Here is a 26,520-nt window from a genome sequence, read left to right as displayed (position 1 = left end):
CACACTCCCTCCGGAGGCCCGAGGAGAGAATCCATTCTTCACCTCTTCCAGCTTTGGTGGCTGCTGCCATTCCTTGGCTTGTAGCCACATCGATCTCTGTTCCATATTCACAGCACCTCCTCCTCTGTGGGTGTCGAATCTACCTCAGCCCCACTTACTAAGACATTTGTGATGGCATTTAGGACCCACTTGGATAATGCGGGATACTCTGGTGATCTCAAGAACCTTAACTTAATCACATCTGTAAAGACCGTTTTTCCAAATAAGGTAATATTTATACATTCCAGCGACCATATCTTTGGCCCAGATATCTTGGGGGGGAGGTAGCATTTTTCAACCGACCACAAAATCACCTCGCTAACACCAGCCCCCCCCCAACACACACACAAATACACACCCTCCCAAATTGGAGCAGGACTGTCCTGTGAAGTCACAGGGAGGCAGAGTTCAGGGCTGCAAAGTGCTCTCTGAAGGGCCCCTTGCCACACCCAGCTGCTGCTGGAGCTGGTGGAGCTGGTGGAGCAGACCTCCATGACTGGACGTGCGTGATGGACGCCGCCTTGCGCTGGCTGGGAGGGGATTCCAGGAAGCCTTAAGATTCCCTTGCAACACCCAAAGCCTGCCATTGTCACTCCTCCCACGTTTTCCAGAAGTCAGCTCGCTGGGACACATCTGGCAGGGAGACACTGAGGCAAACACCTATTCTGGTGCTGAGCAGTTACTGTCCATCTGTGGCCTTACTTTGAACTCAGGGTCAGAATGTGCCGTGTTCTGCGAGCACATGGCTGAGTTTTCCTCACAGCAGACACCTCATGTGCTGATTTCACACTTGTCTTTGTCAGGGCTGCCCTGCCCAGGCATTCCCTTTGTGCTGGTTCCCTAACCCACTTTTAAAAAGAATTGCATCTTACTGTGTTGTGTGAATTTTTACAAAGCAGCCTTAAATCATTTTTGGAACAAAGGTAGTACATAAATCACACCAGCCCACTTAAAATAAATAACTGTGTGAGCAGGCCCTCTCTGTACTGCCATGGGGTGGGCTTCCTTCCATTCTTTCTTCGGCAGCACGGGAGATAAATTCGACTTCGAGGTCTTTGGTTGGGCCTCTTCCAACGTGAGGTCCCAGCTCAGGGGAAATGCTGCAGGGGGTGCCTGAGCCTCCGCAGGCTAATGAGCAATGAGACAGCCACTAGGGAATGTCCGACAGAAGACTGTGGAGAGGACACCCATGCTTCAAATCCCCATGCCGACAGGGGATTGACGTGCGCTTGTCTCCCCTAGTATTTCTGCCAGAAAGGCTGGTGGGGGTCAGACAAACAGGACCAGTGTTCTGAGGGGATGTTGCTGGCAGATGGTGAAGAGTACCTGCTGGTTGGGTCCAGGGAGGGGTGCCTCCTCGTTCTCCCAACTCATCTCCATCTGCTCGGAGGCACCTATGCTTCGACACACACCAGACAAGTGGCTCTATTACCAGCCTGCCCTTCAGCCTCAGATCCCATGGCTTTCCCACCTGTGCGGGCCTGGGCATTTCAGAGGGGCTTTCTCATCTCTAACAAAGCATGTTCTCTAGGCCATCTTAAATGGTCTCCTTTCACTCTGTCCTCCGGAGCCCCATGCTGGCATCTTAACATCCTGATGGCAGGAGAAAGGAAGAGAACGAAGGGTCAGGTGCTCTGTTCCCTAAGTTCCACAACAAAGCTGAGTGAAGTCCTAACTTCTATGAGGCTGTGCCCTCATAGAAATGGGACATGGTCTCAGGTCGAAGGGTGACTGTGGCTTTAACTATGTTTATTTCTAATTCCAGTGCTCCTCCTACCAAAATCAACGACCCCAGTAACAGTGGTGTCTGTATTCCCGGGGCCCTGTTCCCATTCATCACTTACTTTCATTAGAGCTTCTCCATCTTGGAGATAGGATGGGATGAGGGGGCCTGGGAGCTGCTGCCTGAGGCGGGCAGTGCATGATTATCCTGTTGGCATCTCCCATCCTGTCTTCTCCCAGGGGTCTGCCTTTCTGGGCTATAAATCTTCCTGTCTCATGCTTTTCTTTTGCTAATATTGCTTTGTGAGTGTACTTAATAAAGGTTTTACTCAATATTCTGTAGATGCTAAGCTTACTTGTGCAAGTTCTTTAGGGGGCCAAGAGAACCAGACAGGAAACGGGGTATCTAGGGACCTGTCCCCAGTTGGCCAGAGAAGTGAGGTGGAAAGGTCACATACTCCCATCACAGTTAGAACAAAGGCACCAGGTGAGCCGTTAACACTTTCTCCAAAACCCACTCTAGGTGGTCAGGAGGCTCACACATCCTATAGCATTTTCACCCATGAAATTATAATGCAGCAGGTGTCAGCTGTCCTTCAGGTGTAAGCTCCAATGTTATCATCCAATATAAGTTTTACCACCTCCATACAGAGTGGGCTCGGATACAAACCTCTGAACCGAAAAGATGTGCTTGGGCTTTACCAGCAGTAAAGGTTCTTCAGGCAGAAAGATGAAACTGAATAGCCAGCACACCTATAGCGAAGGGCCGTTGGTGGCTGTAGAGCCTTCTGTCACCCATACACTTGGCAGATATTTACAATACAGGCTCTGAAAGTAATTAGGACGATGCACGTAGAAGTCAGACCAAGATCCAGTAGGAAATACTGCACAATAAACCACTAAATCATAAAGCACTGTGCTGTAGGATTAAGGGGCTGCACCAGACAATGTCTTTGGGTGTAACATTACCCCAGCACCGGATTGTGCCTTAAACGCAGATAAAGCACAAACCGCATCTGAGAACTCGTGCTGCTGTCATTCAGCTGTGACTTTCGGCAAATCATTGAACATGTGTTTTAATTATAGAAATAAAAAGTTTTATGAAACCGCACACTACACAGAACAGATTCTGGAGACTCTGTTTATGCCGTTACACTTGCCTTCTCTTTTCCTCGTGAAGAACTTATTCTCCCATCAGACCAGCTCAGATGTCATCTCTGCCAACATCCCAAGTGTTTGCTGAGTCTCCTTCAAGGCCTCCGTGGCCCATGGCACCTTCCCAATCACAATACTTAACCACGTGTGTTAGGCTGTTTGGGGAACTGTCACATCCGCCAGACTCTTCCTGCAATTTATCTTGTGTTCTCTGTGCCTGGCTCCGCAGGACCCAGAAAAGTGCTAATGAATGTTGGCTGAGTGAACATCCCCCTCAGTTACAGATAAAAGAACGCGAGGAGTCAGGTTGGTTAACTGACTATTAGAAAGCTAAAGGGGCTTTTCTTTAATGACCATGCAGGTTGCCTGACAGAGTTAAGCATGTTTTCTTCAGCCTTTCTGCTTGCCGAGCACTCTGCTGGCCACTGAGGAGGGAGAGAGTCCCAGTCTGAACCTACAGGTAATGACTGATGCCACATAACAACAAGAGACACCAGTTGAATTTATTTTCTAATCATCTGTGGAACCTTTGTAAGGAGTGTATTTTAAAAAACATTTTATGGTTTGGTAAATTTTAATATTCCTTGCCAAGCTCTATTTACAACAGTACACTATGCTTGCAGTAAGACAAAGTTTGGGGTGATTTACATATACTTCAAATGGTGTATTAAAAACTGCAGTGGTTTATGATAGGTGCCACTTCTCTGTCGGAGTGAGCCATGTACGGTGAGGCCCTCCTTGCCTCCACTTCTGACTCCGACAGACTTTCCAGCAGGAAGGACACGAGAGCCCAGAAACCAAAGGGTATGAATCATCATGATTCCAAAGAGCCAGGGACGCAAACCCAGGGGGCCATGCCCTGTTAACTAGAGGGCTCCTTCAACCTGAGCCAGCGCAAGCTCTATGCCCTGAGATTGTTAGCCCATTCGGAGAGGACTGGGTCTCCTGGCCATCGCCAGGGGCCAGGGACCGGTGTGCTAGCGGCTGGGGCAGGCCAGGAAGTTCTTCAGTGCTGCCAGGACACGCTGCAGCGTTGGCGCTGGGCTGACATAAAGCTGTGCTTGCTGAACTCGGTGCAAAAGACTCATCGGCGGCATCTTCTCAAGATGCAGGGCCTGACTTTGGTAGGTTAGTTGGGGCAGAGACTGTGCATCTCTAATGTTTCCGGTGACCTGCTCCATGGACCACATTTTGAATGCTGGATCTCAATTAGATCTGCATTAGAATCACCCGGGGGACTTCTATAACCACACCCAGGCCCAGGCCCCACTCCTTCCTAAGAATCAGGAGGAGTATGGGGCAGTCCTGAGCCAAGCTGCACATTTTTCTAAAAAACCCCCAAGTGGTGCTAATGTGATCAGGGTTGAGACAGCTCACCTAAGGTTCAACTCATAGTTAAGCAGCGGCCCAACCTTGGAGGAGCAGGTTCCTGCAGATTAGGTGACCAGACTTTACTTGGTCTTATCACTTTCAATTTTCTTGTCCCCCCCCCCCCCCGAACACGATGAAGGCAACTTACTGCTACGCCTCATTTAACAACTACTTTCAAAACAGGAAATAAGCAGGAGTGCTCTTCCTTCTAGGCACCTCACCCCAGTTTCTGGCAAAGAGTCAGGTAGACAACAGGCCGTCAACAGGTGGTCTACGAAGGTGAGGTTTACTTCCTCTCTCTCTGACCCCAAATAGGTGCTAATAAGAAGAGGACTAGGGGTCGGGAGTGTTCACTGTAAATGGTCGTCTACTGTGGCTGCAACACTTCCCAAAAAAGCCAATAGAGGAAAAAAGCTTCTTTTAAGTTCTTCAGGATAAGAAAACAAATTGGGCTTCTAGTCAAGAAAGCAGAATAGGTAAACGCTGTGCTCACGCCTCCTCCCATGACCACATCAAAATTACAACTAAACTACAGAACAACTGTCACTGAGAACCACCTGAAATCTAGCTAAGCAGAAGTCCTACCGCTAAGGACATACAGAAGCCATATTGAGACTGGTAGGAGGGGCAGAGACAGAGTGGGCTGGTCCCACACCCACGTGTGACAGTTAAGAAACAGAAGGGATATCTCAGCTGCGGAGAATCCCCTGAGGAACGAGGGGTCCCAGGCCCACATCAGGCTCCCTGGCCCAGGGTTTCAGTGTTGGGAAGAGAAGTCCCCATAAGTTCTGGTTGTGAAAACCAGTTGAGATTGTGGCTGATTGAGAAGTAGGGCGGCAGGAGTCCCAGGTGCTCCTTCTAAAGGGTGAGTGCACACACTTACTCACTGACACTCACTCTGAGCTCCAGCACTGGGGAAGCAGCTCGAAAGGCACTAGGGACACACAGGGAGGAACTGAGTTGTCTGGCTGCAGGACAAGGGCTAGAGGGGCAGCTCTGTCTGGGCAGGCTCCATTTTGTTCCTGTTTTGAGCCCTCAACCTCACCCCTCCACACTCCCAGCATGCAGACATGAGAGGCCACCATATCTGAGTCTCCATCAACCTGGCTAACACCGTTTGCCCCTCCCTGGTGATTCTCTGAGATGCTGCCCTATCCAACTTGTGGGCCCACCCAAGCCGCTCCCAGGCTTTTACATACAAATGGCCTGTCTTGACTCATGCTGCAGACTTTCCTAAAATATCTCAAAGGTTCACAAAACCCAAACAAGCAGCATCAGGCCTCAGCATGCCCTGTACCTCTTGCAGGGCATTGGTGGCAGCTGGCCTTAGTTTGCAGTTCTCCCAGCCACCTCCAAGCCCAGCACAAGTGGCAACCACTTGCAGACCACTCTGTAGCTCATTCCAAGTGGTCCCAGGTAGGGCACAGACAGTGACTGATCTTGACCTGCAATGGAGCCCCTCCCAAGAGGCCCCAGAACCAGTACACCCAGTGACCAGCTTCAGACCACACCAGAGCACCACCCAACCACCTCCACAAACAACACACCCAAAGGGCAGACTTCACAGGCACCAGAGCCTCACTAAAGCAAATCCTGCTCTGTAGGGTCAGCCCCTGCACAACAGCTCCTCAACTGTAGTCACGGCCAGTCCTCACAACCAATAATTTTGAGGGTCAATCCCTCCAAACAGCAACCAAGGCTCAACTACAACAGGAGGACACACACAACACACACAAGGGACATACCTGTAGCACCCCACTCAGGTGACCAGGGAGACTGCACCACTGGGCTTCACAGGACACCTACTACATAAGGCTAATCTACTCAGATTGGGAGACAGCAGCCCTACATAGCACATGGAAACTAACACAAGGAGGCAGCCAAAATGGGGAGACAAAGAAACATGTCCCAAATGAAAGAAGAGAACAAAACTCCAGAAAAGAATTAAACAAAATGTAGACAAGCAATCTACCAGAGGCAGAGTTCAAAACACTGGTTATGAGGATGCTCACTGAACTCAGGGAGAACTTCAACAAAGAGATGGGAATCATAAGAATATAAGAATGAAGACAGAAAACATAAAAAAGAACCAGTCAGAAATGAAGAATACAATAATTGAAATGAAGAATACATTAGTGGAAATCAACAGTAGATTAGATGAAGCAGAGAATCGAATCAACAATTTAGAAGATAAGGTAGCAGAAAACACCCAGTCAGAACAGCAAAAACAAACAAACAAAAAAGAATCCAAACAAATGAGGAGAGTTTAAAAGGCTTCTGGGATAACATCAAGCATTTCAATATTCACATCATAAGGGTACCAGAAGGAGAAGAGAGAGAGCAAGGAATTGAAAACCTATTTGAAGAAATAATGACTAAAAACTTTCCTAACTTGGCAAAGGAAATAAACACACAAGGCCACGAAGCACAAATAGTCCCAATCAAGATGAACCCAAAGACACATCATAATTAAAATGCCAAAAATTAAAGACAAAGAGAGAATCTTAAAGCAGCAAGAGAAAAGCATTTAATGACTTACAAGGGAGCTCCTATAAGATTGCCAGCTGATTTCTCAACAGAAACTTCAAAGACTGGAAGGGATTGGCACAAAATATTCAACGTGATGTAAAGCAACGACCTACAACCAAGGTTATTCTACCCAGCAAGGCTATCATTTAGAATTGAAGGACAGAAAAAGAGCTTCCCAGACAGGAAAAAGCTAAAAGATTCATCACCACTAAACCAGTATTACACAAAATGTTAAAGGGATGAACAAGAAGAAAAAGAAGAAGAACAGGAAGAGGAAGAGGAACAAGAAGAAGAAGAAGAGGAATATACATAATAAAATGTCAATAACTACATGTCAACAATTATGTTAAATGTAAATGGATTAAATGCTCCAATCAAAAGACATAGGGTGGGGACGGCGGGTTAGCTCAGTTGGTTAGAGTGCGTGCTCTTAACAACAGGGTTGCCGGTTCTATTCCCACATGGGCCAGTGAGCTGCGCCCTCCACAACTAGATTGAAGGACAACGACTTGACTTGGAGCTGATGGGTCCTGGAAAAACACACTGTTACCCAATAAAATTAAAAACAACAAAACAAATCTGTTGCCTATTTAAAAAAAAAAAAAGACATAGGGTGGCTAAATGGATAACAAAACAAAATCCTTACATATGCTATCTACAAGAGACCCACTTCAGATCGAAAGATACACATAGACTGAAAGTAAAGGGACAGAGAAAAGATATTTCATGAAAATGGAAACAAAGAACAAAAAAAGCTGGGGTAACAATACTTACACTAGACAAAATAGACTTTAAAACAAAGGCTATAACAAGAGACCAAGAAGGACCCAGTAATCCCACTTCTGGATATTTATCTGAAGAAACCCAAAATACTACTTTGAAGGTACATGTGCACCCATATGTTCATTGCCGCGTTATTTACAATAGCCAAGATATGGAGGCAGCCTGGGTGTTCATCAATGGATGAATGGATAAAGAGGAGGTGGTACATATACATAATGGAATATTACTCAGCCATAAAAAAGAATAAAATCTTGCCATCTGCAATAACATGGATGGACAGAGAATGTATTATACTGAGTGAAGTCACACAGGGAAAGACACATACCATATGACAAGAAGTCAGCCCTGGAGTCTCACTTATATGTGGAATCTAAAGAACAAAATAAACAAACAAAACAGAAACAAATTCATATACAGAGAACATTTTCATGGTTGCCAAATGGGAGGGGACTGGGGAGATGGGTGAAATCGACAAAGGAATTAAGAAACACAAATTGGTAGTTAGAAAATAGTCATGGGGATGTAACGTACAGCATAGGAATATCGTCAATAATATTGTAATAACTATGTGTGGTGTCAGGTGGGTACTTTATTTATAGGGTGATCACTTCATAAGGTATATAAATGTCTATTCGCTATGTTGTACACCTGAAACTAATATAATATTATATGTCAACTGTAATTGAAAAAATAAATTAAAAAAACTAATTTTCTTTCAGTATTTGATTATATTCAATGCATTCAAGTTATGAAAGTTGATAATTCTGAATTCAGACCAAAATAATACACAGCTACAGACAGAGAGTTTAGCATTTTATCCTCATTTTTGACCCACAAAGTATAAAGTGTTCATAAAGGATTTTAATAAATATATTAAGGCTTAAGGTGATCACTGTTTTGAGCGAAGGCGGGGGACTCACTTTCTAACATACTAGTTTACATTCAGAATCTTTAGAAACAAAGACATTTGCCACCGTACAATGAATGATACAAAACGTGAGCTGGCGCAGTTCTTTCCCAATCGATGCTCTTCCTTCCTCCTATATATCTGATGGGCAAGGAACGATACACGTTGTTTTGACAGGTTCAGAGAATGCAGTTGATTGGTGTAACCTGAAATGTTTGCCTTTTCAGTATAGAGCTTACATGGAGTCACCTGGACAGTTGGTAATGCAGCTTACAAATAAATAAAGCTCAACCAAGAGGCTCAAAAGCTCATGAAAAACCAAGCAAGGCTGAAGAAGGTACTAAGGAAGGGAGCCGTGAAATGTTAGCTTTGACGCATGGCAACTCGAGGCAAACCCTACAACAAAGACGGTGGCAATCGTCTTCCATCTGTCGAGAAGGAACGAACTAGAAGTCGTCTCACAGGAAATTCCCACGAGGATCTTCTCCAGGATTCTCTTGTCATATTGTCACTGTGAGTCATCGGTACCAGGGTGTCAGAATACTGCTGTGCACCTAAGCAGAAACTCGGCCATCCAAACAGACTGCCACCAGGTGTCCATTGGAGCTCTCCCTGCCTACAAATTAAACAGGCAGCACTGGTCCTGCAAGCCTGGGGAACACCCCCCATGAGCAGAGGAGCCTTCTTGCAAGAGGGAAAGCAAATGCTGCCCGTGTCGGTAGTAAGAGTCGCCTTCCCCAGAGACCGTCTAGATGGACTCCAGAATCCAGTCGCTGCTGGAGAGAGGGGCGGCGGGCAGTGACAGGTCCCTCGGAGGGCCGCGTTCCCTCCCGGCCTGCAGGGGGTCCTGCTCCTGGAAGTCCTCCTCCTCGTCGTCAAAGAAGCCATTCTCCAGAGCGTAAGCGCCGTCGGGGCTGGCTGCTGCCTGGCAGGCTCCCTTGTACTCCTGAATGGACTCGTACAGGCTGTACAGTTGGCAGAGCAAGGACATGTCCAGCTGTCGAAGGCCAACCTTGAGGGGAGGGTAGGAGGTAAAAACAAGAAGTCAGCCCCGGAGTCTCATTTCGGTGGAACACTCCGTCAGCCATCTGCTCGTGCCAGCACATTCCTTCTGTATAGCCAGTGACTCGGGGTGTCACTCGCATGCTTTGGCTTTCCAGTTTTGAGACAGCCTGAATTGTGGGATGCCCACACCTGAGACATTACTCAGAGTGTCAGGGAAGGGTCACCCCTGAGGGCATGGGCCCCAACCTGAAGAATCTCCCTGGCACTCAGCCGGCACACCCGCCGAGCAATAGCACTGCACATTCCGGTAGCTCCGGCTGGTTTCGCTCTGTATACCAAGACACAAGTGTGTCATTTCCTCTTGCTATGACCAGATTCAGAGACGACCCACATGTGCCTTCCCTGTTAACCCAGTCATTCTCCGCCCCCTGAAACAACACAGTCCTCTTTCCAGTGACAGGAGCGCACCACTCAGGGTCACATACTGGCCCCTGGAGCACCCACCCTCTGACCAGCTCAACCTGTAGGCTCTCAAGAGAGGTGGTCTGATTCCCTCTCCTCCCGACTGGATCAGTCTTACCCCAACCGAGACGGTGCTGGGATCAGTTGCCAGAGCAAGCCATTGACTGAGCCTCGCAAGACAGGGCCTCGAAGAGTCTCCTGGGAACCATTTCCACAAGTGGTGATAGAATAATGAACATGTAAAAGTTGTATCTTTGTTTCTCTTCAAGTTCCTCCCTTCCCCAAGGCCCATCCCACGGAAAAGTACAAGACAAAAAATGCATCATTTTTATCAATCCCAAAGGGTTAATCCACCTGGAAATGCAGCCTAACCCGGAGCACCTGACACTTTCATGTGTGTAAGAATCACCTGGGGTTCCTGTTAACCACACAGACGCTGATTCAGTAAGTCTGGGGCCACTGGTGACAGTGACCTTGAGCAATGCTGCTGGGGAGAAACTCCAAACGAGATGCCAAGAGACCCGCCTTGTGCTTCTTGGCCCTCGAGCAGGTCACGTATCATCTCTATGCCTTGGTTGATGACAAAACGGAATAATAATTTCTCTGACGGGGATCCTGGGAGGAGTAAGTGAAATACCGATCCATTTTAATAAGCAGTAATTGAACGCCTCTTGTACCACGGCCTGGGCTAAAGCACCAAAAATACATGGAAATGTGTACACAGAAAAACACAGAGACATGTTAGAGGTTTCAGTTCTTGTAAGTCATACCCAGATAGGAGCTTTTGCTCCTCATAACAGTCTGACTTTTACACAAGTGAAGCTGGGGTCCAGAAAGAAACGTTTGTGTTGTCACAAGATTGGGTGTTAAATTCCAGGGTATTCTTCAGACCCCTCAGCTACTGTGAGTGACCAAGCAAACACTGGCTACCTTCCCACTATAGCCAAACATACCATAATACAGGAACCAGGTCACATTTACTTAGCACATTTTGCTAAGACGCTCAAGGGAAGACTTCCAGATCGAGAGGCAAGTTCTGTTGTTTCCATAGCAATTCCCATTATTCCAGAATTCCTTCTACCTTGGAACTTCTAAAATGAGCTTTGCTCAGGAAGAGACCTCACCACAGGCCAGGGGCATGGCCTCCCGGCCCCGCCAGCTCTGCCACTTCCAATATGGAGGCCCCTGCCCTCACCCTGCCTATAAAATGAGCGACGTAGTGGGGAGAACATACAGCTATCTCAAACACTTTGTGAGTGTGTAGTGAACCCCTGACTCTGTCCTAAATGGCACCCGTCTGGGAGTTTCCTGAGCTGTCAGAGGGTAGGCCCGGCTCCTGCTCTCAAAAGTACACCTGACCAGGTAAGCCACAGGTACAGCAAGAGATGCTCAGGCTGTCACAGTGCCACACCCTAGGGTGACACCATCACTCCTTGCCCTGGTTAGAGTGTGAGTGTACTGCGTGTGCGTCTGTGTCAGGAGGAAAAATGGGTCCCTGACACCTGCGTTTTAAAAATCACCCAGATGATTCTGAGGTCCAGTTCCAGGGAAGAACCAGTGTCGACACAAGTATCTGTCTGTCTCTCCCAGGCCACTTATATTTATTTCAGGCCAGCCAGGCAGAGCAGCACGGAGAGTGCCTGCCTGAGTTGAAATGCTGGCTCTGCCACCCCCAGTTGAGAGACATGGACAAATTGTCCAGCTCCTAGGAAGAGCGACAGCTGCTGCTACCATTGGCGCTGTTTTCGTTACTCTTCTCCACTCTGCTAGTCTGCGGAATCTCGCCTGGGAAGGAAAGGCAGGTACAGGGCACACCGGGCAGCAGGGCTCCATCATGACAGTGCACCATGTGCCACCATGCCCCTGCCTCTGCCAGTCAACACCAACACGAAGCGGAGGCAGCAGTCATGATCGGTAGAAGACGTAGAGCGAGGTCCGGCAAGACGGAAGCAAGCAGCGAGCAAACTGGAGTGCGGACTGGAGACTCTCGAGTAAGAAAGGATCTCAGACGTCTTACTTCCACCCCCCAAAGGGAGGACCTTCCACACCAGTTCACTCCTTTTCAAACAGATATAATTATTCTTTCTACCAAGTCAAAACCTCCCACGCAGGTCTACACAGGCCTGCTGCCAGGTATAACCGAGGTGTATACAAACCTAATTTCTCTCTTTCTTAACCACCTTTTAAATATTTGAAGATAATTTTCATTCTGCCCCAGGCCACCCCCTGAAAACGCTGTCTTCCCAGCTAATATCCTCAGGTTCTTCACTTGTTCGTGAGGACGTTCTGATCCATTAACCATCAAATCCTTTCCTCTGGCCTCACTCCAGTTTTCCAAGACACCTCTGCTGTTCCCGAATTGAGTACCATAACCAAGCCACAAGATTCTGACTCAGCCTATCTTCTGTAGGACTTAATACAAGGAGTATAAACTTTAATAACATGAGTCACACCCTCCCAGGGTCACACCAATAATTGCTCAAAAAGCTCTAGCAAAGATTCATCTGGATCCTGGAAATCCTTCTTCTGAGTCACTCTGATACCAGATCGCTTGGGGGACCCCAAGACTGTCTCCTGCCTTGGGAATGAAAGATGGAACCAGACAGAAGTCTCAGGGAGCAACATGCTGCTGGACCCGTTGGAGGAGGGCAGGATGGAAGCAGGAGCCTGGGCTCCCCGGCTCTGCGATCCTGGCCGGGTTTCAGAGGCCCTGACTTCCCCCAGTGCCTCGGTCCCAGGCTTCTCTCCTTAGGGGCCATTTCCAGGTGTCCCTGGCCTAGTAGGACATGCCCGGCGGTGTGGGATCCTGTCCTGGACCTTTCTGCACTGCAGCAGCCGATGACTCACAAAGCTGCCTTGTCATTGGGTGGAATGCTGGCCTAGAAACGGAGGTCTGACCCACCTGGGAATACAGCCCGTCCGGCACACGCACCTGTTACCCAAGCCAACACATGCCAAGGGTGTCAACTGATTGAACAGGCTTTAAGCACACACACGTGCACACACGCCTACACACGCCCCAGCTTCCCTGCTTTCCTCAGCACCAGCCCTCCTCTCATGTAACAGACACCCTCCAAATGAGCCATGAGGACACGTAGGTCCTGCACAAACCTACTTGCCACCAGGACACCTGTGTCTGGGCTGTGCTTGTTTACACACTAGCACTTGAGTCTTGTACAGGAAGCTGAAAATCCATAGGCAGCATTCCATAATTTGCTCTACCTGCACCTCAGGCAACGGTCAGGTGGCACCCTAACTGTCCCCCACTTGTCCCCACTGCGTCGGTTAAAGCCCTGCTCCTGGCTCACCTGGCCCCACGCCAGCGTCTCCTCCAGCCTTCAGACTGATTGGCTCCGCCCGCGTCCCTCGCTTTTCCCTCACCTCTGTCGGGTCTTGAGGCATTTATTGTCCTCCGCCTCACACTAACGACACACACAGCTCTCCTTTCTCCTAATGGAGGACAGGCCCGTGCGGCAGTGACCCAGCTCCTTCCCATCCCTAGGCACCAGCACAGAGCCTTGCAGAGCAGGCACGGGATGGGAGCACTCGCTGGAGAGACCTAAGGTGTCCTCCCAGACAGAAGCAGCCTGGGTCAGTGGGACCCTCACTCCATCCTGGGGAGCCCCAGAGGCAGCAGGGCTGAACAGGTAGCCTTTTGTGCCCAGAGCGCCCCAAGGTGCCCTGAGGAAGCCTCGCTCTGCACGGTTTTCACCACGTCATGAAAAAAGAAACACAACACTCACGTCTTGCCTGACAGGAGCAGAAGATGCAAAACCAAGTTTCTCTGAGTGCCGTGACAAGGTCAAGCGCAAGCCATGTGTGCTGGGAGAGAGACTCACGCCAGAAATCAGTCTCTCCACACTGAAGTATGAGGGTCTGGAGACGTGGGAAGGGGACCATCCAAGAGATAATACAATTAAATCCCCCATGAACGAGAACTCATTCTTCCAGAAAAAAGTGTATGTGGGGGAAGGAGGACACCTCCGTAAGCCAGCTTCCCACCCCCCATTGTCTCCATTCTGCCAGCACTGGAAGCCTGTCATCTCACTGATGTGTTCCCACAGGTCCCTGAAGGACAGCTGACCTCCGGAATTCACAGCTGGATTCAGAAGATACAGCTGTTTTTGAAATTACACCTTTAAAAAATTCAGATAGGCTCATGTAAGGACAGCACAGCTTTCTAAGACCCTGTCATTGTAGCCCTCATTCTAGACCTTCGAGAGAAGAACAAGTCACACATTTCCACTGCTTTCAACTGCTGACATGGTTCCTTCCTCTCTCTGTCCAGGCTTCCTGCTTCCTTCCTGATCCTTTTCTTCTCTTTCCCCACAGAGCCCTCTGTACCCGCCAGCAGCACTCGCAGGTGCTCACCAACCCACAACATAAACAATCCCGAACCACCCTTGACATGGCTTCAGAAATCCACAAAAGGCTGGCTTTTGAAGTACACGTCAGATAGGGCGGTGGCTCCCAGCTGAGTTTCGCATCACTCAGTCTCTGAATATCTTTGGTGGGGAGGCACTTCTTCCTGACTTTAAAAAATTACAATAGAAACATTACCTGTAGGACACAAGGCTTAGAAGATGAAAGGAACTTTTAAAGTGAAATGTTTGTTGATTCAAAGCAAAGTATCAGAACGAAGTTTAGGATAATTTTTAGAAATAAAAACTTGTATTAAAGTCTGTTTTATTTAAGAAACTAAAAATAAAAGTCGCAGTAATTCACTGGCATGTTTAAGAGACATAAACAAAAGCAACTTCTTCCCAAATACAGCAGTGAGTAGAAAGCAAAACCAATAGACAGGAAATGAATTATCAGTGCCTGGCTCCATACTGAGCAGGGTCTGTGTGTCGGGCTGGGGAGGGAGCCGGTTGTGGTGCTGAGTCAGCCTCTTCTCAGCAAATTCCACCGGGATGGACTCTGAAGTGACACCCCCCACCTCACGCCTGTCCACTATCTCCTATCACTGCAATTCCTCAACCTGAGATGAAAAGTACCCCCTGACAGGGGCCGGGGGGATGTACAGCTAAGCCGGAGGATAGGACCTATAGCATAGGGTCCTGAAAGAAGGGGACAGATGCAGAAAACGTTTGTTGTATGAGAGTTCACATGGAAACATAACGGGTGGATAGGAACTTGGTCTAAGACATTACGGTGGAGTCACACGATAAAAACCAGGCCGTCGTTTAAAAGAACGAGCACTTCTGCATGTACTAGAGTAGAACAGTGACCAACATGAACTATTCAGCACAAAAGTTCAAGTTTCAGAACAGTATGTCTAGTAGGATCTCACTTTGTACGTATATGCACACACATCTGTAAGCTTCTGACTGAAAGAGAAAATGTTTGTTAGCAGAACTTCTTACTGTACTGCTTAATTTCTTCCCAACAATCACGATACTCTTAATTTCTAAAACTACATAGTAATAACAAAAAGTATAATAAAATGGATGCACACTGCTAGCAAGACTGCACGCTTACAAAATCTGGAGGACTAACGGTCAATGGCTATCAAAAGCCTTAAAATACTGCATAACTTTTGGTCAGCTAACTAGTTCACTTCTAGGGATTGATTGTAGAGAAGAACTGGGCTGTACGTCTTCCTCCTGAAACATGTAAGCCTCACCCTTGTCCTGTGAGGGAGGTGTTGATTCTGTTGATGAGCAAATGAAGCCCTGGAAGGTGGCAGCCAGTGGCAGAGCAGGGAGCTGGCCGGTGTGCAGGGCTGCAGGTGTGGTGCTGTGACCACCAGCCTGCACTGCCTGAGCAGACAACAGCGGAAGGAAGACGCCACACTGCCAGCTGTGGGGTAGCAACAGGCTGAGATCACAGGTGATTTTTAGTTGTTTTTTTTTTGTCTTTTCTGAATTTTGTAGACTCTCTGTCATGAATATGTATTAACTTACAATGAGAGGACTTTGACAAAGTTATCTTTTCAAAACGTAAAAAATGAAGCAGCATCTACCGATGCTTGTAAATTTATTTCAGACGAGACTTGGTAAATGCCTGAAATCTAATTGAGCTGTGTAGTTTAAGTCTGCAGGACTGGAACGTAATGAAGGAAGCAGTGACCTAATGGATCGTAACCTGATTTCTGGATAAAGGATGTGTTGACAGAAGGACACTGACCTGCATACTGTTTAGAAAAGGAAAAGCAAAGAAGAGACTGCAGCAGTGTGGATCTCGTGGGCAGGGGCTGTTAACCCAGCTCCCAAGCCGACAGACATGCCCCTCCCTGCCAGGGCCTGCGCTGCCCTGTGAGCTGTGCTTCTGTGCTCACTGAGGCACAGTTCCCATCCATCATGTGGTCTCCTGCGCCACTTTCTCCTCCCCCGGGCGGAAATGCATTGGTGCCATCTGACCAGCTTCATCTCCTGTAAACACTTTACATTCACCAAGCTGAGGACTAGACTCTGAAGAGCCATGGTGATTCAGAGGCAGAAAACAGACCAGCCTGCATGACTGTGCCCCAGATTCAGCCGGACCCAAAGCTCGCCCCACCTCTACACCTTTCCACAAATCCCTCTACTACGTAAGGCAGTTTGAGTTGGCTTTTCTGCTTACCCCTCAAGGTATCCAACCTGAGAGCCTATTCTGCAACTAAACGGTTCCCAGAAACTAACCTTAGTACCAATTCAGCCCATTTCCTCTTGTCCGGTCCTAGGCATAGATGAAGAAAAGGAATCGACCATTTTCTTTAAGAAATGTCTTTGCACAATCCTTTTACTTTTCCCCCGGGTGTGAAAACATTCTAATGTATTAAGAAATCAATGGTTCATAATTACATAAACCAGTCTTTCCTGATTCTACTTTCTAAAGCCGCAATCTTCAAATATTTTGGTCGTGGGACTCCTTTACTCTTAAAAATAAACATAAATAAAATTTTTAGGAACAATCACATTTTGTAAATCTTTTTAACATCTGCCTTATGTGCTTCTGCATTTGATCTTTTGTGACATTTTGATTGAAGAAAACCTGGCCTCACACCGATATGTAACTGGGAAAGGAGTAGCCTTTCAGATAATTGTGGATATTCTTCTTCGACACTCCCCTTTAGTTGGCTGCGGTATGGGACTTAAATTTATGCCAGTGAACTTTTCATACTCTGTTACAATAAAATCCAACAGCCTTGCCCTCTGGATGGGTCTTTTAACCATGCATGACTTTATAACATCAAGCATTAGTTATAAGAAAAATGTGGAAAATTGATTCACTGAATTATGCAGATCTTCCAAAGGTTGATACTTTTCCTTAGGTAATATTTTAAAAGTCACATTTGTCAATATGACCACCACATAATTATGGACCCCCAGAAGAATCTGGGGACCCCTAGGTGTCCCAGACCATACTTTAAGAACCACTGTTCTAAAGATTTCCACTTTTAGCCTTTGGATATATCCCTCAAGACACTATGCATGCATATTGTTTTTTAGCTACCATTTCCATATATATATATACATATATATATATATACACACACACACACACACACACACATTTATATATGTGTATATACCATATATATATATATATACTGTTTTGTAACTTACTTTTTATACTGTGAAGATCTGTGTCTGTATATACAGTTGTACAGTCTTTTCAACAATTGTGCAGTATTCTATCAGTATTACATATTATACAATTTATACAATTCTGTTATGTATGACTGCAATACACATCCAGGTACAAGGATTATTATTCACTTGTGTGACTATTTCCATAGGATAAATGAAATTGCAGGGGAGTAGAGGAATGGATGCTTCCTTCCAATCCCTCCCCAGTCCTGGGGCCACAGACAACAGACCATTCATCCAAGGCCCAAAGGTTCATGACCCAAGACGATGAATGCTGACGTGGATGCAGCTGATGCTAAAAATCAGGTGGGACAGGAGGTAAAAACATGACTTCTAATGACATTTGAAGGTTAGCTTGTGTTCTGTCATTTTTTTGAATGATATCCAATTAATCGAGATTCCCTCCGTGTAGGAGCAGGTGCAGTTAAGAAAGATAACCGAAGCTAAAATCAGAACACCCTTTCTTGGACAATGTATAGAAAATTTCATATCAGCTCCTAGTGTTTTCAGACAACTGACATAATAAGCAACAGAAAGTGGTTGGCGTCCATTCTGTTTTACGGTGTTTGTTTCCCTAAATAAAATTATTTCACCATCATTATGATCATTCTTTTAAATCTCTGCTCTAAACATTTAGGTAAAACATGAGACTTTATTGCTTTGATTTGCATATCTGTGGTTATAAGAATGTTAAATACCTTGCATTTCTCTTTAACTGCCTTGAACTTGGCTATTTTATCTCCAGTTCGAAGCACAGTCAACAACCTAATAAAACACCATGTTTACATGTTCTCTAGTCTCTATATGTATTTCAGTAATCTTCTTCTGCTCAGCCTCTCCAGGCTGAGGCGGCCTGGCGTCCACAGGGGTTACCCTCCCTTCTCCACCCCCACCCCAAGGTCAGCACCTCCCTGTCCTGAGCCTTAAAGACAGGGTTCTCTCACCTGCAAAACCAGGCCAGTCCACAGCTCTTAGGGGCGATCAAGGAAGTGAACACAAAGTGCCCATGAAAACTGAAATGGCCACAACTCCTCTTAATGAATTTCTATAGAACTATAAGGAAGGCTAAGGGTTTTTCAGTCTCCAAAGTTCTTGGGGGGAGAATAAACATCTCTGTGTCAAGTGTCTGTGAAGGAACAAGCCACAGGAGGGAAGCAGCAACTTAAGGAGCCCTCCCCACTTATCTGGAAACATCTGGAGCATGTGGGCAGGGAATGGGGCGAACAGGAGGTGGAGAAGGACGCTGAGCAAGAGGGGCAAATATCTGACCCAGCCAGTCTCAGGGCTGGTTTCCTGTTCTTGGACTGTGGTCTGTCTGCAGGCTTTCCTGCCCGGGACCCTGAAAAATTTAGCTTTTCAAACTGGGGTCTGAAGTCTCTGTGGAGTAAGGTGGGTATTCCAGGCGCTAAACGCAAAGCTTCCGGCTGCTGCGTGGTGTGGGTGAACGGCACGAGGGCCAGTCCGCTTCTCCAGCTGCCCTGGACGTCCTCGCCCACTGGCCTCCAAGCTCTGCTGCACTGCTGGACCAGGCCCGGAGCCAGGGTCAGCACTGAGCTCTTCCAGACGCAAACACGCCTGGGCACCAGCTCACTCAGGAACCTCTGTAAATGAAGAGGTGGCCACAGCAGCAATAATGGGGCACTTTCATGTTCACATCTAACAGACAGACACCTTCCACCAGAAGGGGCGGGGCTGTAGAAGGTGTGCTATTTATGGATACTTATGAGTTAGGACAAACGTCAGCTTACGGTCGGTCCCTCTCGGCAGACACAGTAACAGTACATATTAAAGTCGTATGAAAAAATCTTTCAGCTCTTTACATCTTCAGATCCTGGGACTATAAGTAGAACCTCAGAGATGACATCAAAAGTGAGTGAAACCAGACCGCTGACCCCACAGCCAGCCCTACTGCCCCACCCCCACCACACAGACGCACAAGAGTTCTCACATGCACGAACGATTGCATATATGTAGTTTTTTGTGTGTGTGGGGGGGGCGGTTACTGGAATGGGGACAAGTACTGTACAGCGTAATTATGGCCTAAAAATTGTAAGAACTATCGTAGACAGCCTAATTTTTGATAAACAGCGTCCAAGAATAGCAGTTGCCCCATTCCTTCTTTTCTGCTTCCAGTTGCATGAAGTGGATTTGCAGCAGCAAGCACAGCGGTGCAGTGTCCTCAGGGGCACCACACAGCCTGTACTCGTGCCCACGTGATTCTATGGGACTGACTCCTAGGCAGCTGTGAAGACCCAGAAAGGCACGAGAGGAAAAGACTCACACTGCTACAGCCAAAAGGATCCTTTGTGTCTTGAACCCTCGTTTTCCCAACAGGGGAGCTAAGCCTCAAGCAGAGAACAGGCTTACCAAAGTGCTACCACAGAATTTAACGCCAGTTCAGCATCCTGATGCCTGCTTCAAGGTCATCGGGCACCCCCAGGCTCCGGTGACCATGACAACCAAGAAGGCCACAGTGCGAGCTAAGGCCCTCGTCTCAGACGGCATTTCACAGGCCCGATGTGAGGCTGGACCTTCACCACAAACCCTTTCAAAGACTACAAGCTCCTCTCCAAGACACTGGTGTCACGTGGAGGGGAAGACTGAATCCCACGGAGATGTCTGCCATTCCAGCTAACACATGGCTCCCGCAGTACAGTCCACTGGACAAGCTCACCAGGCATTTAGTTGTCTCAAGTGAAACGTGGGGCAGATCAGTGGTGTTGGTCTCAGAAATCAAACGTTCTCCTCAGATTAAATTCTTCTCCCAAATCTTTTCAGTTCAAGAACAAAAAGTTCTGTGGGATGACTTCCCACTCGTGTACAGGTGGTTGCCCAAACTACTGTTTGATAGTTTGAAGAAAAAAAGAAACTGAGGCAAAGAGGTTCCGAGGCAGACCTGTGAGAACCTGCTGCTGCTGATCTGAGAAGCAGAACCCACGATCCTCGGGGACGCTGCCCCCACGCCCCCTGCGCCCATGGTCCCCTGCCTCACGTCTGAGGCCCTTCTTCTGCCTCTACACTTTCGTGTGACTCTTGGCTATCTTAGCTTGACAAGCCAACCTCACCTCACGGAGCTGCTGGGCAGGATAGTCTGTGGAAATCTGCGTAAGAAAAGTTGTGAGCCAGGGGGCCCAGTGGATATGGAGAGTCAAGATCTCCTTCAACCACATGCAAGGATTTGAAACGCTGACTGAGGTCTGGTGTGCAAAGTTAGCCTGTCAGCTTAGGCAGGTAAAACTCTTTCAAACCGCGGGGCGCTCAGGGCTAAGTATTTTTATATAGAAAGAGGTCTGTGATATCTAGTATGTTGGCTGTCCAGCAGCTCCCTGCTCCATCTCTGCAAACCGTCCTTTCTTTGAGGAATCCCCAGCACCCCACATGGTCACACCCTCTTAGTAAAATACAATTGTGCCCTGGGTCACAACTCGCTGGCCCAGGCTGGCCAGGCCACCCAAGCTGGGCACTTTGAGTCCTTCCTCACAGCATTTACAGACTTGACCTAAGAAGCAAGGGCGAAACCGAGAGTGCAGACTGTTAGAAGCCATGTTCCAAAAGGTAGAAAAAAAATAAAATGGTGGGAGGGGGGGACAATACAGTGGACTTCCTCGAACCCCAACAGCCGGGTCCTGTCTCTGTATGTGCATCCAGCTGTTCAACAAGACTGTCCCTTTGCAAGAGCTCGCTAGTTCAGATGGAGTTTCTGTTACTAAGGTAGAGTCTTCGGTCATGAAAACGAGAAGTGGTCTAAACTACAGCAGTCATATTGCTGTGAAGATGCCCATGTCTACCAGATGGGGTCAGTCCTTCACATCTAGAATGTTCCTAGTCACCCCTGTATCCAGTACTTTACACCTAACATACACCCAGTAAACATCCGTTGAATATGATCTAAAAATACTCTCTGATATTTAAAAAAAAAAAAAAAAAACTGACAAACTCAGCTTCTCGTTTTAATGGCATTTTTCTGGTCTACAGAACAATAACCATCTTGGGCCCATTGTGGGATGGGATGGGAATCACAGTGGTACAGAACTCCAGAGAAAGGGTCACTGGAACAGGAAATGCTGAAACTTGGAGTACAAACTATGACTCTCAGAGCAGAGCAGGGTGTCACCAATCATGGGACAGAACCCTCTGCCCACACAGGCTCCCCCTGCCCTCACACACCCTGCACACCAGCTTCCCCAGGTCCCACCCTTACCATCCTTCGAACCATTCTCTCCAGGCCAAAATCTCCCCTCCGGCCTCTCACTCCACATTCCAAAATGTTTAACACTCTTCCACTGATGTCCTGGCAAGCCACTTTCCCACTGAAAGCAGCCACTTCTGCCTCCCACATTGAATGTGCAACAAACCCCACACTCCCAATGAGGGATTATCAAGGCTGCTGCTGCCATATAAAGGCATACTATGCAGTTATTGAAGCCATTCTAACATACAGAGTATGCCAAGAAAAATGTACACACATTTTAAGAAAGGAAAAAACTGTATTCAAATTGTAATACAATGAATGATACGAGCATTCATTTGATTAACGCTATCTTTTGAGCCAGTGTCATACTACACATTGCTACTGTAGTTCAATTCAACTTCAAACAGTAATGCATAGGGTGGATGGGTGGCTCAGCTGGTTAGAGCGCGAGCTCTGGGCAAAGGGGCTGCCGGTTCGATTCCCACGTGGGCCAGCGAGCTGCGCCCTCCGCAACTAGAATGAAGTCAATGAGCTGCTGCTCAGCTCCCCAGTGGCCAGATGGCTCAGCTGGTTGGAGCGCGTCCTCTCAACCACAAGGCTGCCGGTTCAATTCCCATAAGGGATGGTGGGCTGCGCCCCTTGCAACTAACAACAAGGCAACTGGACCTGGAGCTGAGCTGCACTCTCCACAACGAAGATTAAAAGAACAACAACTTGACTTGGAAAAAGTCCCGGAAGGACACACTGTTCCCCAATAAAGTCCTCTTCCCCTTCACCCATTAAAATCTTAAAAAAAAAACAACATAAAGTAAAACATGGATAACATCTCTTAAAATGTGCACATTTTTTGGCACCCCCAGTATATATTGACCCAGAAGATGCTTGCAATATGTGCCCCGAGAAAGGCAGTATAATGTGATCTGTGTGTGTGTGTGTGTGTGTACGAGTGGGTGTGGGTGTGTGTGTACGAGTGTGAGCGTGTGTATGAGTGTGTGTACAGGCTTGCATGCGGAGAGTCTAATGCAGTAGTTAAACAGGCCTTTGGAGCTGGACACATCTGATTGAATTTATGACCTCAGGGGAGGTACTTAAATTATGAGTGATTTTTAAAAATATAAAAGACTTTGAGTATGTATCTCATGGAAAAATTTCAAGCTGATGTATAGAAAGCATTTACATTGTGCTTACACAGGAAATATCCCAAAATCTTACCAGTGATTAGGTGCTAGGACTGTGAGTAATTTTGAATTGTTTTGCTTCACTGCATGTCCCATGAGAAGCTGAAGTCACCTCTGGTTCCTTTCATTACCTTCCCCAACTCTAATATTTAGTCAGCAATCCTGCAGCATCTACTTCAGAGGAGCGTCTCCTGCATGGTCCCCGCTTGCTGGAGGCTCTACCTCCTGCTCGCCTCTAGCACCTCCCACGAGTCCAGCTCTCCCTCCTACACCCTACAATCAAATCCATCTCTCAGAGTCCAACTCTGTGCCACTGTCCTGCTTCACCCCTTCCCTGGCAACCCTTGGCCCACCATCCCAGCCCCTCTCGCTGCCACCCACTCCCAGTGCCTGCTTGCTGCCCCTGTCCTAGGGCCCTTTTCCCTGGTTAAAATCCTGTCTCCTCCATGTCACCGCTGCTGGAAGTCAGCCCTTTCTCTGCTTGCACAAAACTTTTTTTAAAAGGGATTAATCACATTCAAGGGCCATGAATTCCAGTTCTGTCCCTTGACACAGATTTGACCTCAGGCCTTCAAATTAAATAGATCAACACAAACTGTTCCTGGAAATAATTCAGGAATGAACTCCCAGTTCTTATCTCTGTGAGGCACTCACAGTGGGAGCCTCTGCTTCAGGTGATCACTCAGACCCTACCACCCCCGGTGAGTCGGTCTCTGAAAAAGCCAAAAGACCAGAATACTTTCAAAGACCTTGTGACATTTCTTGAAAGGGACTTTGTCAAGGCCTGTAGCCTATCTTAACTTTATCTCAGCTAAATATCAGACAGACCTCAGGATGGCTGCTTATTTTCCTGCTGCTTCAGATAATTAGGCTTAGAGAGAGCTCTGGCCCAAGACATAATTACAAGGTTGTGGCTGTACTTGAGTGGCACCAGGAGGGACCTGGAAAATTACTTTTGGGAATGGCATGTTGACTCCCAAGCCACCACAGCAAGACTCCAAAGCATGTTTATAAACCAGACAGCGTCACAAAAGGAGTGGCCCTGAGCTTTTCCTGTCTCAGTTCCAGTATGGAACTTAAGCTGGGAGGACTCTTCCTATTTCACCCCCATATTTAAGCAATATCTAAGTTCAGACTGTAAACATACTAGGCATAAATTTATCTAATTCAAACGCAGCACTGCTGGTGTCTGTAAATATTTATTCATAAATAAAAAAGTCGGCTTAGAATTTAAAGTCATTCTGTAAGAAGCTTAAAAATCTTTTCAAAGAGAATTGGAAATCACTTCAATGCCAGCTACAGAGTGAGGACAGTATCTAATTGATTAAAAAGTATTAGGGCTGCTTTTCTAGATTTAATTCTGTTTTCAGAATAGATATGCTTCTGGGGGGGAAAAAGATGCATAAATGGAATTTTTCTAACTGATAGCTTAATGAACTAGACGCATATTTAAAGGATTCCCATTATAAATCTTTTCGCAAATTTATTCTTGGGGGCAAAACGGCTTTCACATATTGGATTTCCTTAATGAAGTATTCACCTGTACTGGGAGAGGGAAAGAACCAGTACTAGGTGAAGGGGATGGGCAGATCCTAAAGGGAGGGGCGGCGGGGGGGGCGCCGGGGGAGGAGGGGGCGGTGATCGTAGCCAGCGAGGGGGTTAGAAAGGAGGCAGTTTTTCTGTTTTCTTCTGGCCTAAGCCGGGTGAAGAGAGCTGGGGAAAGGCTCGATAACACCTAAATCTCTGTCCTTGCCCTGCTTTTGGCGTTGCCCTAAACCGTGCGTCTTGATCCAGAAGCACCTAATGTACTTCCCTAGGACTGACGAAAACTAAGCCCCATTGTTTGGAGCCCAGACGGGAGGACCCCAGGGGCCCGACGCAGAGAGGGGCTAGGTGCGCGCTCGCCCGCTCGACCGTCTGGAGCCTGAGGCTCGGGCTGTAATCGGATTCCGCACGCGCCGCCTGGGGCGCCGGGGAGGGGCGAGGGCTGTTCCAAGCGACGCTCGCTCGAACCCAGCTGTCCCCATCCAGACGGGAAAGCACCACCGCACACAACTCTTAACCCCTTGGGCGCAGGGAAAGCCGTTCCCTGACACCGGAGATCTGTTGCACTCTGAGGGGGAAGAGAAAGCCACTCCCGCACCGAGGCCAAGGGCGAACCCCACGCCGCGCCTCCGGCCGCCTGGGTTTCCGAGCCAGCCGGGGCCAGATTGGGGGTAGCCGCTCTCCAAAGCTGCTTTTGGAGAGTAGGGACCCTGTCTGGGTGAGGGTCCAATCGCGGACACAGAGGACAAGGAAAAGGGGCAGTTGAGAGGACAGTGCCCGTCTTTCCACGCCAGCTCCTGGGGCACAAGAACCAGAGAAGGGAGGGTTGGCGCGGGGACTTCCGGAGCAGAGCTCGGGTCCCGCGAACTGGCCCGGACGGCGAGCCGGGTCAGGGAGACCCTCCGCCCCCACGCCCGGCCTGCGGAGCCCCCTTACCATCTCCTTGCGCAGCAGGGCCAGCGCGGCGTCCAGGTTTGGAGGTTTGGCTGGCAGCGCTGCGCTCCGGGCCCCGCCGGCGCCCGCGCCCCCGCGACTCAGCTCGTCCTGGATGCGCGACTTCTGCGCGTACAGCCGCTCCAGGTGCCGCCAGCCCCCCGCCGCGCCGCCGCCCGACGCCGAGTGCAGCAGCCCGCTCAGGCTCTTGGGCAGCGGGGGTAGCCCGTCCACCCGCAGCCCCCGCGCACCGGCCCCGCTCATCGCCCTGGCCCGGCCACGCGCCCGGCCCCGACTGCCCGACCAATGCTCTCCTGGCCCGCCCCGCCCCCTTCCCGACGGCGCTCCGCCCACTTCCCGCCCCACCCGCGCCCCGCCCCTTCAAGCCCCACCGGCCTGGCTCTCTTCCAGCCCCACCCACTTCCAGCCCCGCCCACTTACCCCGGACCCACCCCCCGCTCTCCTCCAACCCCACCCCCTTCCCGCGCTCCCGGTCCCGCCCCTGTATCCGCCGGGCTTACATCTAGCCCCTCCCCCGACGACCCCCTCACCTGACTGTGCTACTCTCGGGACGGAGACCCGCCCCGGCTGCACCAGACCAGGTAGGCTCCTTGACCAGCCCCCAAGGCTGCTCGTAATTACCGAGGGGGCCCCACTTCAGATGCGCCCCGATGAGGCCTCTGGTGCCGGGAGAGGGGGTACAGAGTTTCCCACTCAGAGCCGCAGGACGCCAGTGAGGTCTGGCGGTGCTGGGGATCCCGCCTGCGGTCGCTGTCCCCGGAGGCCAGGACCCAACCGGCAGGTCCCGGCTGACCGAGGTCTGGCCTCAGGACCCCCGCTTCCCCTCGAGGACGAAATCCAGACTCTCTGCCGCGAGGGCTTTCTCGGTGAGTTGCACGTCCAGCCTAGAAGAGCGCCAGGTCCACTTGGAGACTTCAAAACAAACGTGTCTTTCAGCCTCGCCGTAAGCACAAGAGTAATTCTACATGGAAATGTTCGGAAAGTAGAGAAAAGGATTAATCCTAGATTTCCGGAAAATCTAGGAAAGTATCCATCAACTCTGAGGCAAAAATAGCACGACTCACAGAAAAAAGAGAAACAGGCTCTCCCCCTTCCAGGAAGAAC

The 26,520-nt window shown here is 48.6% G+C and overlaps 1 protein-coding gene across 2 annotated transcripts; it reads right to left on the bottom strand.

The window, feature by feature from the left end:
• Window positions 1-8,440: 8,440 nt before the first annotated feature.
• FAM89A (family with sequence similarity 89 member A) lies at window positions 8,441-25,693 on the bottom strand. Of its 2 annotated transcripts, none has more exons than XM_033099872.1 (2): window positions 25,399-25,693; window positions 8,441-9,518 (listed from the first exon to the last, which is right to left on the bottom strand). In XM_033099872.1, the coding sequence occupies exons 1-2, from the start codon at window positions 25,657-25,659 to the stop codon at window positions 9,255-9,257; spliced, it is 525 nt and encodes a 174-aa protein (XP_032955763.1). In that variant the 5' UTR covers window positions 25,660-25,693; the 3' UTR covers window positions 8,441-9,254. The 2 variants fall into 2 exon arrangements, with proteins under 2 accessions (XP_032955763.1, XP_032955762.1); XM_033099871.1 differs by lacking the exon at window positions 8,441-9,518 and adding an exon at window positions 24,575-25,259.
• Window positions 25,694-26,520: the final 827 nt, after the last annotated feature.

The sequence above is a fragment of the Rhinolophus ferrumequinum genome, chromosome 27 (assembly GCF_004115265.2).
Source record: "Rhinolophus ferrumequinum isolate MPI-CBG mRhiFer1 chromosome 27, mRhiFer1_v1.p, whole genome shotgun sequence".
NCBI classification, from domain to species: Eukaryota; Metazoa; Chordata; class Mammalia; order Chiroptera; family Rhinolophidae; genus Rhinolophus; species Rhinolophus ferrumequinum.
This window is presented reverse-complemented; position numbering and strand designations above follow the sequence as displayed.